Source organism: Fulmarus glacialis, unplaced genomic scaffold, assembly GCF_000690835.1.
Source record: "Fulmarus glacialis isolate BGI_N327 unplaced genomic scaffold, ASM69083v1 scaffold41428, whole genome shotgun sequence".
NCBI lineage: Eukaryota > Metazoa > Chordata > Aves > Procellariiformes > Procellariidae > Fulmarus > Fulmarus glacialis.
Genome location: NW_009227090.1, coordinates 3786 through 19434, shown reverse-complemented (window position 1 = coordinate 19434; position 15649 = coordinate 3786). Strand labels below are relative to the sequence as shown.

The following is a 15649-nucleotide window of genomic DNA, read 5'->3' as shown; positions in this document are numbered from 1 at the left end:
TTTGGAGATACTTTGAATACTCACCGCATCAAAGAAAAATTTCTTCCGTTATCTACATACTAGCACATTAACATACTCTTACATACATGGAAAATATTAAAACATTAATTTCCCTCTTAAATGAATACTTACAGACATGACAGTCTGGAAAGCGTAATTACTGTCCATTTCTTGTGCCACGTAATTGTATGTCCTAAGGAGGGCAACACCAGGATCCTGAAGTCCATCAACGTCTTCCGAGTCGTCAACCACAAAGACTAGTCCTATCCTGCAACCAAACAAATCCCCAGATTATGAATCTATTATACTTATAAATAATCAGCTCTTCATACAACTGTCAGCTATGATCATCATCTTAGACAAAGGCTTTTTCCGGAATAGACTGATAAGATTTTGAGCACAGTGGCCAGGAATCAAACTTAGGACATGTAATCTCTAATGGTGAGTCCATCGGAACCTTGCTTTTCATCTCTCTCTCATCCAAAGTACTTGCTTTTAAATTTCTTTTGGACTGTTAAAGAAACCAAACTCTGTATTGCTAGTAGCAAAAGTTATATTAAAAAAATTTTAAATAAGAAACAGTATTTAGTAAATGCCCTTCCCAACCACCAATACAAGATATCTAACATTTCTACAGTGTCCTGCAATGAGAATTTTTACAGTTGCAAAAGTCACAAAAATAAAACTGATGTAAAAAAAATTCCCATTAAAACATAGTGATTACCTCAGTGGGATGTGGTTACTGAAGAACATCTCTGCCACATTCAGTAATTCTGCCGTGGTCTCGTGAGTAGGATCGACTATCAGCACCTGCATATAAATTGCAAGTGAAAAGTTTCTGTTCCTTTAAGAAGTCAAGATATGGGTTTTTGATTAGAGATAGCTTCATTCAGGTCTCTGTGCAGAATTATCATCAGTCCTATTTTATACACTGCCAGGGAGATGAGGCCCACTAAATAAGTTTCTTCTAAAGTCTTTAAGTCCATTGTCTAAAATACCCTGTCTAAACCACTCCTTTAACCAGAAGAGACCAGACTACTTAGGTACTTCATCTTTACCTCAGTATCCCCTAGCATCTAGGCTTCTGCCTCTGCACGTACACAAATCCACCCATTAAGATGTGGATGGGAGACAGGCATTTGTCAGAGCTGAGGAACACAGCATTGCTCCGCTCAACCCCCTGGAGAGCTGATGCTGCTAAGACATTCTCAGAGCAAGCCCAAACCCAGACAGAACTGGGCCATGCAGAATGAATTTAGGGCCCTTTATTCATGCCAAGTGTTGCCTTTTAATTTAATAGTTTCAATGTTAAAAGTACTGAACTCCAGAGAAAAAGGTAACGCATTAATGTTCCCACAGCTTGAGGTGGTTCAAGTCCCTATTTGCACTAATCAGAGGAGTCCTTTTTTCTATAGGACCACTCTGCCACTCGACAAGAGTTACAGTGCAGAATTTACAAACTCCTTATTAAATCTAACTTAAACTAGTTTACCTAGAGACTAAAAGGACACCCAGGATTAAGCTGAGGACTGATGATCGTCTTTTGAAGTCTTGGTGCAAGAATTCTTTCTAACTGAAACAGCTGAAGTTGGTCTTAACCCTTTCAAGAAGATACTAATTAACAAATTTGAGGGATTTCATTAACCAACTTCAGGTATTATCACAAAGTTGAAATGCACCAAATTCTCACTTGTCAGGTGATAGTTTTTACCAGTGATGAAGCAATCTGTGGTATCTAATAGATGCCAGAGAATCATGCTCAGTAATCTCAGAATCTCAGCCATAACTGACTAGTACAGGTAGAGCAAAACCTTTTAGAAAAGCATCCTATCTTAAGATATTTAAGTGACAGAGAATCCAACATATATGGAGGTAAGTTGGAAAAGCTAATGTCCCTGCTGTTGAAAAAAATGCACATTTCATTTCTAGTCAGATTACTACTTACAAAATTATGGAAGTTTTTTCTAATTTGTCTAATCACGCCTGGAAACGTGGGACGCAGCAGTTCTTGCACATTGGAAGGCCAGGAATTATACCGACTGTCAACTTCAAGGTTGTTGATCCACTTAAAAAAAAAAAAAGGCATTTAAATGATTGACAGTCCTCCTGCTCGAGTCTTAGACTGTAAAATACTTTAAAGTCAGATACTATATTGAGAACTGTATGAATAAAAAGTTAAGCTTTTTAAAAAGAGCTAATTATATTTATAACCTTATTTTTCTTTTTTTCTTCACTGCCGTTTCAGAGCTGATTGTGAGGTAAGAACAGAAGTTCCCCTGACAGCTTAAGAATGCACTGCCCAATGGCAAATAAGGTATTTCTTATATAAAACCATACGCACTGAAATAGCAGGGCTTCTGATGTCCACAGCATAGTCAGAATCTGATGGCTGGATATTCAACTTCAGAACATTGTGCAAGGAAAGACCCTCAATTCCTAAGCTGTGCAGGCCTTCCATAACATGAGCTTCATTGCGTAGCACATCAATCAAGCTGGAAGGAAAAGAAAAAATGTTGTTGAATTTTAAAGACACAGCAAATAACTTGATCTTATGCTAAGGGTTAACAGATGAAAGGTTAGACAAGTCTGCCATGTCTGTGCATTACTTCTTACTTATCACCTATTTTTAACTGTCCTAGGAAACTTGAGATAACTTAAACCTACTCAATTATATTATATTTCTAGGAAAAACTACATTAAATAAAGATAACTAAAGCGTGATATACATATGTAATTTCAATTCCACATTATTGAAACAAATCTTGACAAAGATATAGGGTGGTTTTCAGATGAAAACTTTACAGTGGTTTATCCTTTGAGAATCAGTCTACTATCTTCAGAATAAAATCTGTATGTTTTGGAGACCAAAATCTTACTAGTCACAGCACAGATCAAAAGAACAGTACAAAGGTGGCTTCCCATTCTAATATTCAAGGGCATTCCAGTTTTCACATCAGCTTTTTTTTTGGAAATGCACTTGCGTAAGAGAAGGAACCATGATTTGCTTTTTCCACTACTTAACAATTAAACCTAGTCTAGATAGAGACTTTGTGAAGAAGGTTCAAAATTGTCTAAATTACTTTATTATCTATGCACAAGCAGGATGCAAGCTCCTGAACAGGATACAATTATTCTGAAAAAGAAAACATTCCTACCTAAATATGTCCTGAGTGTCTAAATCAATAAGTAGTCCATTGATGAACAGGGCAGAATCTCCTGGTTGTAATCCTAATGTTCCTTTGAAATACTGAAAGAAAGTAGAAGGCCATTAGAAGAATGCCCTGCACAGAAAAAAATTACTAGAGAGTTTAACGTGTCAAGAGTTGTAGATTTTATCCCCCTTATTGCATTACATTACTTCTCAACTACAGTCTTGGCTAACTTTGTGCATCCATACCAGAGGAGAAAACAACTGAAGCTATTTAGAGCATAGATACATAAATGGGACTTCTAATTGTTTCTGCATGATTCGGTAGTGCATTGGACAGTCCCTGAGTAGACTTTTTAAAGATAGTCAGATTAAATAATTAGAAATGCTTGAGAGAAGTAATTTGATTTTTTTTTAGCTAACAGCCCACAAAAAAAATGGACAAATAGCATCCAGTTACCTGTCTTAGCTCTTTAACACGCGGTCTTGGGCAAAACAGACTGAAACTGTTGGATATTGCGTGGAGCTCACTAGGGGAACTAACTACTGTGTTTAAGGTACCAGTTAAGTCCTGACCTAGTGGATATGTTATCAATAAAAAGTAGATGAGCTGTCATTGTAGTCTGATCTCCCCAAAATCAGGCAGCACACAAATGGAAAAAGTCTTATCAATATTTTGGAATGTCTTCCAAGTACCTCTAAGCAGTACCCCATTTGAATGGATACTTGCCCCTGAATTGAAGCGCCATCACAGAGAACAATTTTGAATCAGGAGAGGTGAATAAAACACAGTCCTTCTGAAGCAAATTTCCCAACTCTAGCATGAAAAATTCTGTTTAAAAACTTAAGAGGTATTGGAAGAAAGCAATGTCATGTTTGTCTTGCAGTACCAGTTACAAAATTCTATTAAGAGGCATGATCAACACTGAAGGAGAAACAGAGTATCTGGATATTTAAAAACACTACTATCATGAAGAATGTGAGCAAAGCAAACAGAGGAATAGCAAAGTACCACGTGAAGTACCAAGAACAGGAAAGCAGCATCTAATCAGGAAGAATTTATGTATTTTATTAAATAAAAAAGCTCCCAGAGAAGAGCTGAGTACATGCAGTGTTAAATTGTATCTATTTGTGGATAATTACATAGTAAACTATAACTTACTAATAGCAGTGAACTTCACTATCGAATAATATCCACACAAACTGAGTCATGCAAAGAATAGCTTTAAAAGGCAGGGTTAGGTCTAGCCAGATCTGGATCTAGTAGCCTAGACATACTTCGAATGAAAATGAATCCACAAAATCGTGGGTTTACCTGTGGACCAGTCTGATCTAACAGATAACAGAAAAGCCACCAGGTAGCTTTAGCTTGCACTTACATTCTATACTTTGTCCCTTCCAGAACCACACCGGACGACAGTGTCAAACCGCATCCCTTCTTTTCTGATTTTATCGCTATTGAACAACAAGGGATTTCTCTTTCAGAACAGGAATCTCAGGGGACTTGTAAGTAGATTTCAGGTAACTTTGTATTTACTACTAGACTAGCCAAGTATCATTGATTAGATTTTAAACAAAGACATAAGTGTGTACTTAACATACTTTGTATTTTTCCTAATAACACCAAGTGAGACTGAAATGTTTGAATAGATCAGCACAGATAACATAACAAAAGCTGTTGTTTGGCTTTGTTTTTATTACCATCTTACACTTCTATTTTGCACTCTGTCCAGACTGCATTACCAAGTGTATTTTATTTGTACAATATTCTGTACAAAAGCTTGTACAAAATTCCCAAGTGGCTATTGGTTTTTTCAGTGCTTTGCTAATGCCAAGTACACAACAGAGCTGTTGAAGCATTTTTCTGCAAAGACTAGAGCCTACTCAATGACCTCCAGAGGTCCCTCATAACCTGGGGGTTTTTTATGATTCTGTTTCAAAGCACATGTAGACTTACTTGGATAGCTGTTAAATTTTATTCCTTCACTAGTTTCAGTCTCAAAGCACCAACATTGGAACCATTTCCTCCACATAGTATGAATTATTCTAAGCCATGGCAGAAGGTTTCGAGTTTATTCTGTGACTTCCTTGTAAACACTGATGAATTCAGATATCTAAGCACCATCTCAAATTGGGTAATGAGAGCTAAATTTCTTCTGCATCCTTAAAACTGTAAGAAGATGCTTAATATATTTGCTTGTCAAGCAATAGCTTTCTAACAAGCTATGTTCCATCCAGCTCAGACATTTTAAAATAATCTAAAAATAACTACATTTTGACTCTAATAACTTCCACTAAAAAGCACTCACACTTTTAAAATCTACTTGCTTTTGAGAAGTCCAGAATACAATCAAAACCTAAAATCAGTAACTTGAAGTCAGCCTCCTTTTAACTACTACCCAGGACGAGTACTGCTATGACATTCAGACTTCACACATCTGCTATACCACTCAAATAAGAACTAGGTCAGAGACTGAAAGAAGGCCACTCGGCAGGCACAGTCCTACAATTAACGTATTAACATCTCTATAGAACTTTAGCTGGCAAGTCATCACTACAAATGTGTAACTCGGAAACTAAGCAAAGACTGATGTGACATAGACATCAAAATTTCTGCTGCTTCATTTTTGACACAGTCCTGTCCTGTAGATCAGATTAAGACAGTCTGCATGGAAATCCTGAGAAGACCTGTGCTGTATGTTTTCTGTAACTAAATTTTCCCCCAGGGTTAACAACATAGTACTTTCATTGCATTTGAAGTTAATTTTATACAGATAAATAAATAGAGTTACCAGATTCTGAGTTCAGATACCAAACAGAAGGTCACTTGCATATACATTAACAAGTGCTTGCCAAATAACTATCAGAACACTTGACTACTGTAAACAACGGGGGGGGGCAGCTCTGTGAACAAAATCCCGTATCATCATTCCCCAACACAGTGATCTCACTCAAAGAATTTATGACTAATATTTTCCTATTTGAGCAAACAAGCTAAATTGTGTACCTAATCCATGTTTGAAAATCCACCACTTCTTTACTTCCCAGATGCATACTACGACAAAGTTGTGTGTGAAAATACCAGGTCATTATTTTGAGCAAAATTTAAGCTTTTAAATAGAATCATTATTTTCAAAGCTTGAATTTATATTAAAACATAAGTGCAAAAGCACTAGGTTACTTTCTGGAAACATTACCTTTTGGTTCTCTTCAATTTCTGCTCTGAGTTCTGAAGAAACAACTGTTTTTGTTATGGCTCTACAGAAATAAAAACATCATGCTGTGAATCATCTTTCTGTTTACCTAATGAATAGATTAGATATCTACTTATCCTACTTTTTGTACCTTATATATAAATATATTTAGTCTCCTAATATAAAGAGCTGCAATCAGAAGCACTTGCACTTTGTGGTACCATTAAACAGTAGGATGCACTATCTTTTCTTATACTATATAATTCAACAGAACATAAAAATGTTAACCACATGCCAACTCTCAGTGTCTGATTTCACATTAACCATAGAAGTGGGCAGCTGCCAGAAAGGTAGGGGTGGAGGCTGGCAGCAGAAAAAAGAGGGATTTCACCACTGATTGTCGGTTCCCATTCCTTTCCTTACATTGGATCTAGGGATTGCGTCATCACAGAATGGGTGAGTACAGCTCACAGATCTGACTAAAAAGGCAATGAGAGTGCAATGCCTACCTTAAGAAGCTATAAATAGCACAATCTTAACATCAGTTAGTGGGAAATAAGACCAGAATTCAGTTTCTTTTTACTCTCAGGTATATCTCCACCTACTCAGAAAGGAGGAGCTCCTATAATATCATCTTCGCAACCCAGGTCATGGAATTTATCAAAAGAAATATATTTCTAGACTGGTTGGGCAGGCCAGATTATGACTAAATTTCTTGAAATTAATTTTAATATGCTCAATACAGTCATTGACAAAGTGCAAAAAACAGTGGAATTGCACATCACACTCTGACATGAGATTGACTGGGCTGTTTGGCAAAGTGGATCCCAGAAGAAGGGTGGAATCCAGTGAATAGATAAACTTTAAAGCCACCAAACAGAAAAGCTATCCAATAAATTCTTGAGGACTTGATGCAAAAGGTTCAGAAGCATTTTGCAACAATAGCACAGATAATTCTGTCAAATTTTCCACCAGTCCACAGCAACTGCCATCCAAGAAAAACACTGTAAGATCCTCTTTGTAATCATAGGCTGAAGAACTTCTCTGCATAAACATCCCCCAGTGTTTGCTTCCAGCTAAATGGAAACTCAGACATTAACCCAACCAATGCTGCCTGTCTCAGGTTCTGCTCAGAAAAAAAGGTAGTAAGAAAACTTCCTAGAACTCGTAATTAAAGTTACCTGGCCTTTGTAGGAAAGTTCTGACTGAGATCTTTCATGACCATCAAAGCATCCACAGGGGGAGCAGTTAAAATGCGAGCAGCAGTTTGAAAACTTAAATCTAGAAGTGAAAAAATAGAAGTCAAGAACTCTAAACTGAAAACAAGCCAATGCAGAGTCATCTTAACTTTAGCTTTCATCCTTTTTGCTTATTTGTTACCTATGAAAATTCATTTTCTATCTGCACCTTTAGATACTTTTTAAAAAATCTTTTTCCTTGTATTCAACTTCTATTTGTTGTCTTGAAGTCAGTAACCCTTTCAAAATGAACCAATGTATCCTGTCTACAGGTTGCTTCAGTGAGTCCAGGCCATCACCTTTTTTTCTGGCTACAACATCTGTTCAGCATTTCAAATTACTCTTTTTTCAGAGGATGACAAGCCTTTCCACAGGCCTCTACAGATGATTTCCAGGGAAACAGGCCAGAGTTGCATGCAGATGCTTTTGAAATACAGTTTTCCTTTGGTCTTGAGAAATCTCAGCTTTCCACACCAAGAATGTGACCATGGAAATAAACTTTATATTTCCTTTGCTTTTCTGCATTTAGCAGATCATATAAGTAGTCAGTTTAAGAGCAAGTGGCATACTGTACTTCACAATATAGAAAGCAAACCTCATTTCCTAAGTCCTGTGAAACAATCTTTCTAAAAGCTATTTCAACAGGATTCTACAAAGGCGCTTTAGGAAATCCAGTATTTTCCAAAGCAGGAACTCTCTCAACTGTACGCAGCCACTAGCAACCTCATTTGCGTGGAACACAAGACGACATTAAGTTTTTGCAGTACAATACTGAAAGTCTTCATACAGATTACCTTGTAACTGCCATACTTTCAAAGGTGCCATTTCATTGGTACTTTCCACGAGGTGTTTTCTAAGCTCTTTCAGCTCTTCTGTCAAGTCAGGATACAACTGCCTAAAAGGGGATGAGGGTAAAACAACTTCTGTGGTTTCCTATAAGCAAGTCTGCTGCTAATTTAAAGAAACTAACATATGAAAAAGTATGCTGCTAACACATATGGATAACTCAGACATTTAAAAAATAATAACAAAGCAAAAGATCAGCATCTCTGCATCAAGTTTTTTGATATGACAAAGACAACAACTTACAACTGAGTTTTACCTTAGTTTTCCAAACAGAAATCCTTGCACTTCATCAATAGGGTCATTTTCATCTATTACTGTAGCATTCACATCTGTGCCTATAAACACACAGAGAGCAACACTATTACCAAGCTATTCAGAAACAGTTCTCACGCTCATTTTCATTAGTTTAACAAAACTACACTGCAGTAACTGAAAAGAAGAAAGAAAAGGCAAGTTTCAGGTTTACTTTTAGACCTGTATCCAAGAGACATTACCTTTATAAATGAACACAGTAACAGCTGAAATAATACCAAGTTGGATTATTGAGAAGGAAAAGCTTAAGATGAGTGGAAATCTCAGAGACCTAGGCATTGCAGAGGAATTCACTAGGACCTAGGAGCTTTCAGGACATGCCAGCTTTGTAGAGCAAGTGCTAAACTTCAATTGTGAACACAACCCTGATTTAAGCCCCAAAATACATGATAAAAAATAGTATCCGAGTAAAGTCCAATTCTGGGCTTAAACATCAAAAAGAAACCTGTGCAAAAGACTCACACAATCTCCTAACTAGCTGGACACAAGCCATCTCCAATCTAGAAGTTTTATGCTCAAGTCTAACTCAAGGTCCTGACCTTTTAGATGAGTGTTTGCTTCTGGACAAGCCAAAACAGCACAGGCACGAATAAAAGACTGCCTAGTCAGAACTCTCCCAGAATCAGACAGGAACTGGATGAAAACCATATACCTCTAACGTGCAGCTTACTATCTATGAGCTATTTGCAGCTCGTAACAATGCAAGTACAGTTTTTCCATTTTGTAAAACATTTGAGATTACTGCATCAATATTGGTATAAAACTTCACAGGTTTACAAATAACAAGTCTTCCCCAGAATTACTTCCCCCCCACCCCAGCTGAAGAGACAAAGGCCTCCAATGTCCTATTCTACAAACAACATCAGGGCTTTTGCTGACTTTTTGATGATAAATTAATGGAAACTCTCACACAGTAATAGAAATCTTAAGTTGGATCACCTCCTCCAGTATCTTAGTTTCTCTTAAAATTAAAGACTTTTACAAATAAAGACCAAAGGTTTTATGTGTCTACACTCTAGATAGTGGCAAAACATTGTGAGTCAGAGTTTAGATCTGTATCTAGAAGCTGATAAAACCGCAAAATCCTGAAGAACCCAATTCAAAATCTGAGTTCTGTTCTTCACAACTGTTATCTCAAACTTTAAAAAAAAAAAAAAAAAAAAAAGAAAAAAATTCTTTTACTGAAGTCCAAGATAAAAGCAGAAAATTCTGGGGTTTTGTATGTGTGTGTGAATGTCTAAATAAAAAGTATACACACACAGAGATTACCGTAACAAAATAGTTTTGGCAGGTGCATGAGAGTTTGCAAAACAGAGATCAGTGCTCTAAAGAAAGCAGCAAAAGCAAAAAATCATGCAGAATTCTAAGTTCTGTTTTCCCAAAGAACAGGAAACACATTTCTTCTCTGAGGATGGATAACCTAAGGCAAATTAAGGTAGAGGAATTGCTTTACATCTGCAGAGAATCTAGTTATCTGGTAAAAAATTAGTTGCATTAGTAGTGCCATTACTAAGATCTAGTCCAGAGTCATGACTCCATTGTGCCCAGCATTTTACAAAGACAGAAGACAAGTGCCACGGCAAAGATACGCTTCATAAAGAACATAATCCCAAAAGAGAGAGGAAGAGAAGTGATTTCAGAGCTGAAGAAAGAAGAGTATCTGCAATTCAGACAAACAGTCATTCATATTAAAAGAAATATAAAAGCATCTTTGCAAAATTAAAATATTCACATTAAAATAGTTAAAATAATAATTCACCTTTCACCTGTGTATCATCCTTGGCCTTATATTCTGTACTTTTAATAGCCAGTTCCACACCATAGCCAGAGAGGTAGACTTTTTCTTTACTGGGATTCTGTAAGGAAGAGCAAACAATACAATATTGCCACTCTTTGTTTTGATGTACAAATTAAAAGCTGCCATTTCCCAAAGCTAAGAAATCTAAAGCTGGTACACATTTCAGACATAACTGGTAATGCATAAGTGAGAAACAAATACAATGAGTGATTCTGCAGTAGTGTACTGTAATAATTATATTTCCTATAGTATTTCAACAAAACTTTTTGAATTTCAGAGAGCAAAGATATCTCTATGAACCAAAAAACCCACTGAAAACCACAAAGTAAAAAGCAACACAAAACAATATTTTCAGGACTCAGCGTGTAAGCCAAGTACAGCAGGATAGACTTACATCATCAAATCAGATAGAGGAGGGAAAGGAACTTCAACTATGACTTTCAAAAATGAAACATTCACTGAAGAGTTACAACAGAGAACTATAAAAAAATGGATAAATCGATGACTCAAGAGAGCCACATAATTAGTTCTCACTTTAATGGGAAACAAACGTGATCACTTGTTAAAAGTATTTTGAAGTATACAAGAGTCACACAACTGTATCAAGATCTATTGTGTAATACACTTAATTTTGAATGTAAATACTCCTCCCAACACTGATAAACAAATTACTTTTTAAAAGGAAAGTGGTGTATGCAGTGTATGACTTTATGTTATCAAAAGTGCAAATATCGCTAGAAGTGATCCAGCTGATGCTTTTTTTTGCATTCAAGTCTGGCTACTACCTGCTACACTGCAGGTTTTAGCAACATTAAGCAATATTCAGGAAAAAAGTCAACTCAAATTTCTCAGAGCTTTTGAAACGTAGAGTTAGACAGTAATCCAGTGGTTATGGGCAATTTAGGGGAGGGAGATGGAAACCAGGGTAAATTGCACTAGGACTGGTAAGTGGTTCTGTAATAAAATTGCTACAGAAACAATGCCTTTCATTTGAAAATGGGACCTTAAGGTTAATCCCTGCTTTTCATATCGAGTAACTAAGTAAGTGGCCTGACTGTGGAAAGATCTGACTATTTCCTATAATCTAATATAGGTAGAGCAACTTTTTTTTAGATTAAACTCTGTAATTTATCTGGACTTTAATTCTGCATTTGTAAAATCAAACAATAAATATTCTGAATTCCTGAGCTACACGCAATAAAAAATAAACTTTGAGTATTCCAAATAAGTATCAAGCAGCAACACATTATGCAAATGTCAATTTAGAGCGAACAAACTTAGGCCATTTTTCTTTTTTAAAACCCAGGCCAGTTACTCTTTCCATGTCAAATACCTTTGTTACAATGCACAAATACACTTACAGCAATATAATGTCGGAGGACGTAAGTGATTTCTCCTGCTTCAGCCTTTAAAACAAGCCTCTTATGGTATCTGTAGAACTCCTCTGAGCCAATCTCACCATAAAGTATGACGACAGGACTTTCGGGGTTTGACACTGGGTATTTGTGGTCCCCTTTGAACAAAAATGGCTTTGGCCTAAGAGTGAACATTGAAGATTATAACACTGTGATTCATAGCATTTCCTCACTCAATGCAATATGCAAAATTTCTTTTTCTCACATTTAATCACTGTTCCTGTCTTCACCGAATACATATGTCAAGCTATTCCCACATATTATCAAGGTCGGCAGCACTTGATGCATGTTGATAAAGCTTTGTTAAAATGGACATATAAAAATGAAACAAGTAGGTAGGTGTTATTTTGAATCTGATATGATCCTTATTTTAAAAATTAACCACTTCCCTTAAATTTTCAATTAACTTTTTTTTTCCCTGATGGTGATTCATAAATTCTGTATTAAAAAAAAAAAAGGCTAGCAGAGAAAATGTTCCAGGAACTCAAATTCAAGAGGACCCTGTCCTTGGCTTAGTATACAAACAAGAAAGTGAATGACAAAACTATTTTCAACTTCTCTTTTTAAATTTTGTCTAAAATACAATGAAATATTTAAATTATTGACAGTGAGTCAGAAGAAGAGCATGTGAGCTATAGATGCCATGTCTGCACATTGACAAAAAAACTCTTTAGGCTTACAAAAACCAAAACTGCCAAGATTACTATGAAGACAAACTGAAAATGTAAGGATTTTTTTTTTTCTAAAGAGGTATTATATTTTATAGTTTCTTTTTGTTACTAAAAGTTACAATCAAGTTCTGTTCTTGTAAAGAAATCTGAATTTTAAATACATTGTGTGGTAATAGTTTTCTTTGTTAATGCTAAGAAAATTATATAAGGAAAAAATACTATGCATGCTTCAAGCCATTCATGAAACAATCTCTGTTAACTATCATTTTAATATGCAGCCCAGCTCTTTTTATTCTCCCTACATACTAAAGGCTTTACATATTCTTAAGAATTCCTACTCTCCTTCAACAAATAATTTCCAACTTTCCCCATGCGCTTTCAAAGCATTCCTCCTAGCAGAATATCGAAGAGCAAGGGATAAGAAAACAATCATTCCAATCTGGATTAATAAGAAATAAGAGACTGCCACTCTATGCAAGCAAAGGACAGTATAAATCAATACTGAAGAATGTAGAAACTACTGGTTTATTACAATCTCTTTACAGCAGTAAGTCTAACTAGGTTAAATTTTAAAAGCTAATTCAATGATAGGAAATTAAGCAAATACCTTTCTGAAGCTGCCTGTAAAAGGTTTCCAAGAGAGTCAAATTCACACGTCTTCTCGCCATGCACAGCAAAAAATAGGGTACAGCCCTTTGGTGGAGGTTCATCTGCTGCTATCTGTTTTAAAATATTTGTAATAAAGTAGGTTGAATGTTTGTCCTTAGAACAAGTGAAAATGATAACAGCATAGCTCTGTAGCAATTGCTCTTCTTCGATTTCCTAAATTCTAAACTAGTACTTCTTCCCTGTTTATTACATAATTTAAATGCAAGGTAAAAACTGCAAAATTGAGAATTAAGTCTTAACTTATTACAAATAGTTTTCCAGTCTATTACTGTAATATTAGTTCCAGGTACAAAAAGCGAGGCTTACAATTGTGGAGTTTTTGGTTGGGGTTTTTCTGCATTACATCAGAAACCTCTATATTTGTTAAGCATCAAATGATAAAATTATTCCAGATGAAAAAGGAAGATGTCTCCTAGTATTACTTGGACAAAGCAAATTGTAATGCGAGACAATTTGCAATGAACTATATGATACCCCGAGTTCGAAAGAGAACATCGAGTACAACGAACTTCCATTTATGGGTTCTAATCATTAGAGCTACATATTCATGGTTACTATCTTCAAGGAACAGCAGCAGCATCACAAGTACGAACGGAGCCATAGGGATTTTCCTCATACGAATCTTTACACATTTATTAGTGCCGCGGGCATCAAAGATAGGCAGACATTTCAAAATCCGAATTCTTTAGTCTACTCTAGACAGACGGACTCAAATTTGGCACCCAATGAAATTAGAATATGCATATGCTCTTCAGCTCAGATGAATGAAGCGCTTAATCAGTTCAAGATTTTTGATATTCTCAAATGTCTCCTTACACAGCTTGCTCCTTCCTGGGCCTTACGTAATGCTCTACAAATCATTTGAGGAGTTCCCCTGTGCTGTACTAACCTGTTGAAAAGCTTGAACTGTTGCAGAGTAAGAGCGTAAAGACAAGGAAAATTTCAACAAATTCTGCTGCAAAGGTGACAGACTCTGGCAGGCCACTTTCAGCATTTCATGGTAAGAAGAATAATCACTACCTGCAAAGTCAAAGTACAAGCAGTTATCTTTCTATACCATATTCTCATTGAAGAGGGGATTTTCATCTTAATTGTGATTTATACTAAGAGAAGCCCACGACGTTAATTGTAGATATGCACATGACCGTTCCTCCTCAATTTTCATTACAGCCAGGTCTATGATGGATGAGCGTGAACTTCAATAGAGAGCTATGATCTACACTTACATTCCTGAGGATACAAACATAGGCTTGGGGAGGAGGGAAACAGTTAAAAGCTCCCATTTAATTTCAGTTGAGAAATAGAAACAGAGAGAAAAAGCATTTATAGTATTTTATACTTCACATTGAAACAGAAACTGGCAAGTAAAACATGTTTCAGACTCATCCACTACAGCTTTTGTCAAACAGATATCCAAAAGCCTTGAGCACTTCACAGTAAAAACATTACTGAAATCAGTCTTCAGTTGACTTGTACGATACTAACACAACAGAACACAAAACATTTTAGTTTATTTTTCAACCATGTCAACTATCAGTCATCATTAAGTATTATGAAAACTTACCATCGTGTTCAGATGTCTTAATATTTTCACTGGCTTCAACAAAATTCCAGAATTTTTCTTGACCTTCTTCTGATAAAAATTCACTGAGTAAGAAGAGAAGAATTAGCTAGATCTATGAATTTTCTCGCAAGTTACAATTCTAATACTTTGTAAAGCTTTACAGAAAGTTAGCTCCTACCATATGTTTACCTATATCAGAAAAGCATATGTTACTAGAAAAATCAGACTAGGAAAGCTAAAAACCAAACAAACCCAAACAAATAATAGTTGCAGGCCAGGACAAACACATAGTACATGAAAGAAGCTTGTAAAGCATCTATTAATCTCTCAAAGACCACTGACAGACAGCAGTGGGCATGCTGGGAGCTCTCCTCCCTAATGCATTTCTTTGCTAGCTATCTTCTGTGAGAAAGAGACCTTTTTGTTTACTTTGCTGTAACAAACTGTAGTTTGTTGGAACTACTAGCTTTAGTGGGTTGGTTGGTTTGTTTGTTTTTAAATGAGCAAAAGGAGAAGTCACAGCTTCAAATCATGATGTTGTAATTCACCATATATTAAGCATGTGATTAGGTAGGTATACAACGTTAGATAGTAAAATAATTGTCTAAACATTGCTAACAACAAATACTTTATCATGTCTAAAGTTGTAACATGCTTTACATGCTAAAGGATGCTACCACATGAGATTTGGAGCCTACTACCTGCCCCAATAGCTTGCGTGTTCATTTCAACCCGTTCTGACCTAAGGTGATAAGTACTTCTTGAACAATCGGGTAATGAATTGCAGTGCTGGG

The 15649-nt window shown here is 36.1% G+C and overlaps 1 protein-coding gene across 1 annotated transcript in view; it reads right to left on the bottom strand.

The window, feature by feature from the left end:
- UGGT1 (UDP-glucose glycoprotein glucosyltransferase 1) overlaps window positions 1-15649 on the bottom strand; it is a 43827-nt gene that overhangs the window by 26297 nt on the left and 1881 nt on the right. The window contains exons 3-16 of the mRNA XM_009583037.1: window positions 14856-14938; window positions 14181-14311; window positions 13230-13342; window positions 11898-12072; window positions 10498-10594; window positions 8683-8761; window positions 8375-8475; window positions 7524-7623; window positions 6346-6406; window positions 3156-3247; window positions 2342-2492; window positions 1946-2065; window positions 725-810; window positions 133-268 (exon numbers count right to left, since the gene is read on the bottom strand). Of these exons, the coding sequence (XP_009581332.1) occupies window positions 133-268; window positions 725-810; window positions 1946-2065; window positions 2342-2492; window positions 3156-3247; window positions 6346-6406; window positions 7524-7623; window positions 8375-8475; window positions 8683-8761; window positions 10498-10594; window positions 11898-12072; window positions 13230-13342; window positions 14181-14311; window positions 14856-14938 (1525 nt within the window). The remainder of the gene's footprint in view (window positions 1-132; window positions 269-724; window positions 811-1945; window positions 2066-2341; window positions 2493-3155; window positions 3248-6345; window positions 6407-7523; window positions 7624-8374; window positions 8476-8682; window positions 8762-10497; window positions 10595-11897; window positions 12073-13229; window positions 13343-14180; window positions 14312-14855; window positions 14939-15649) is intronic.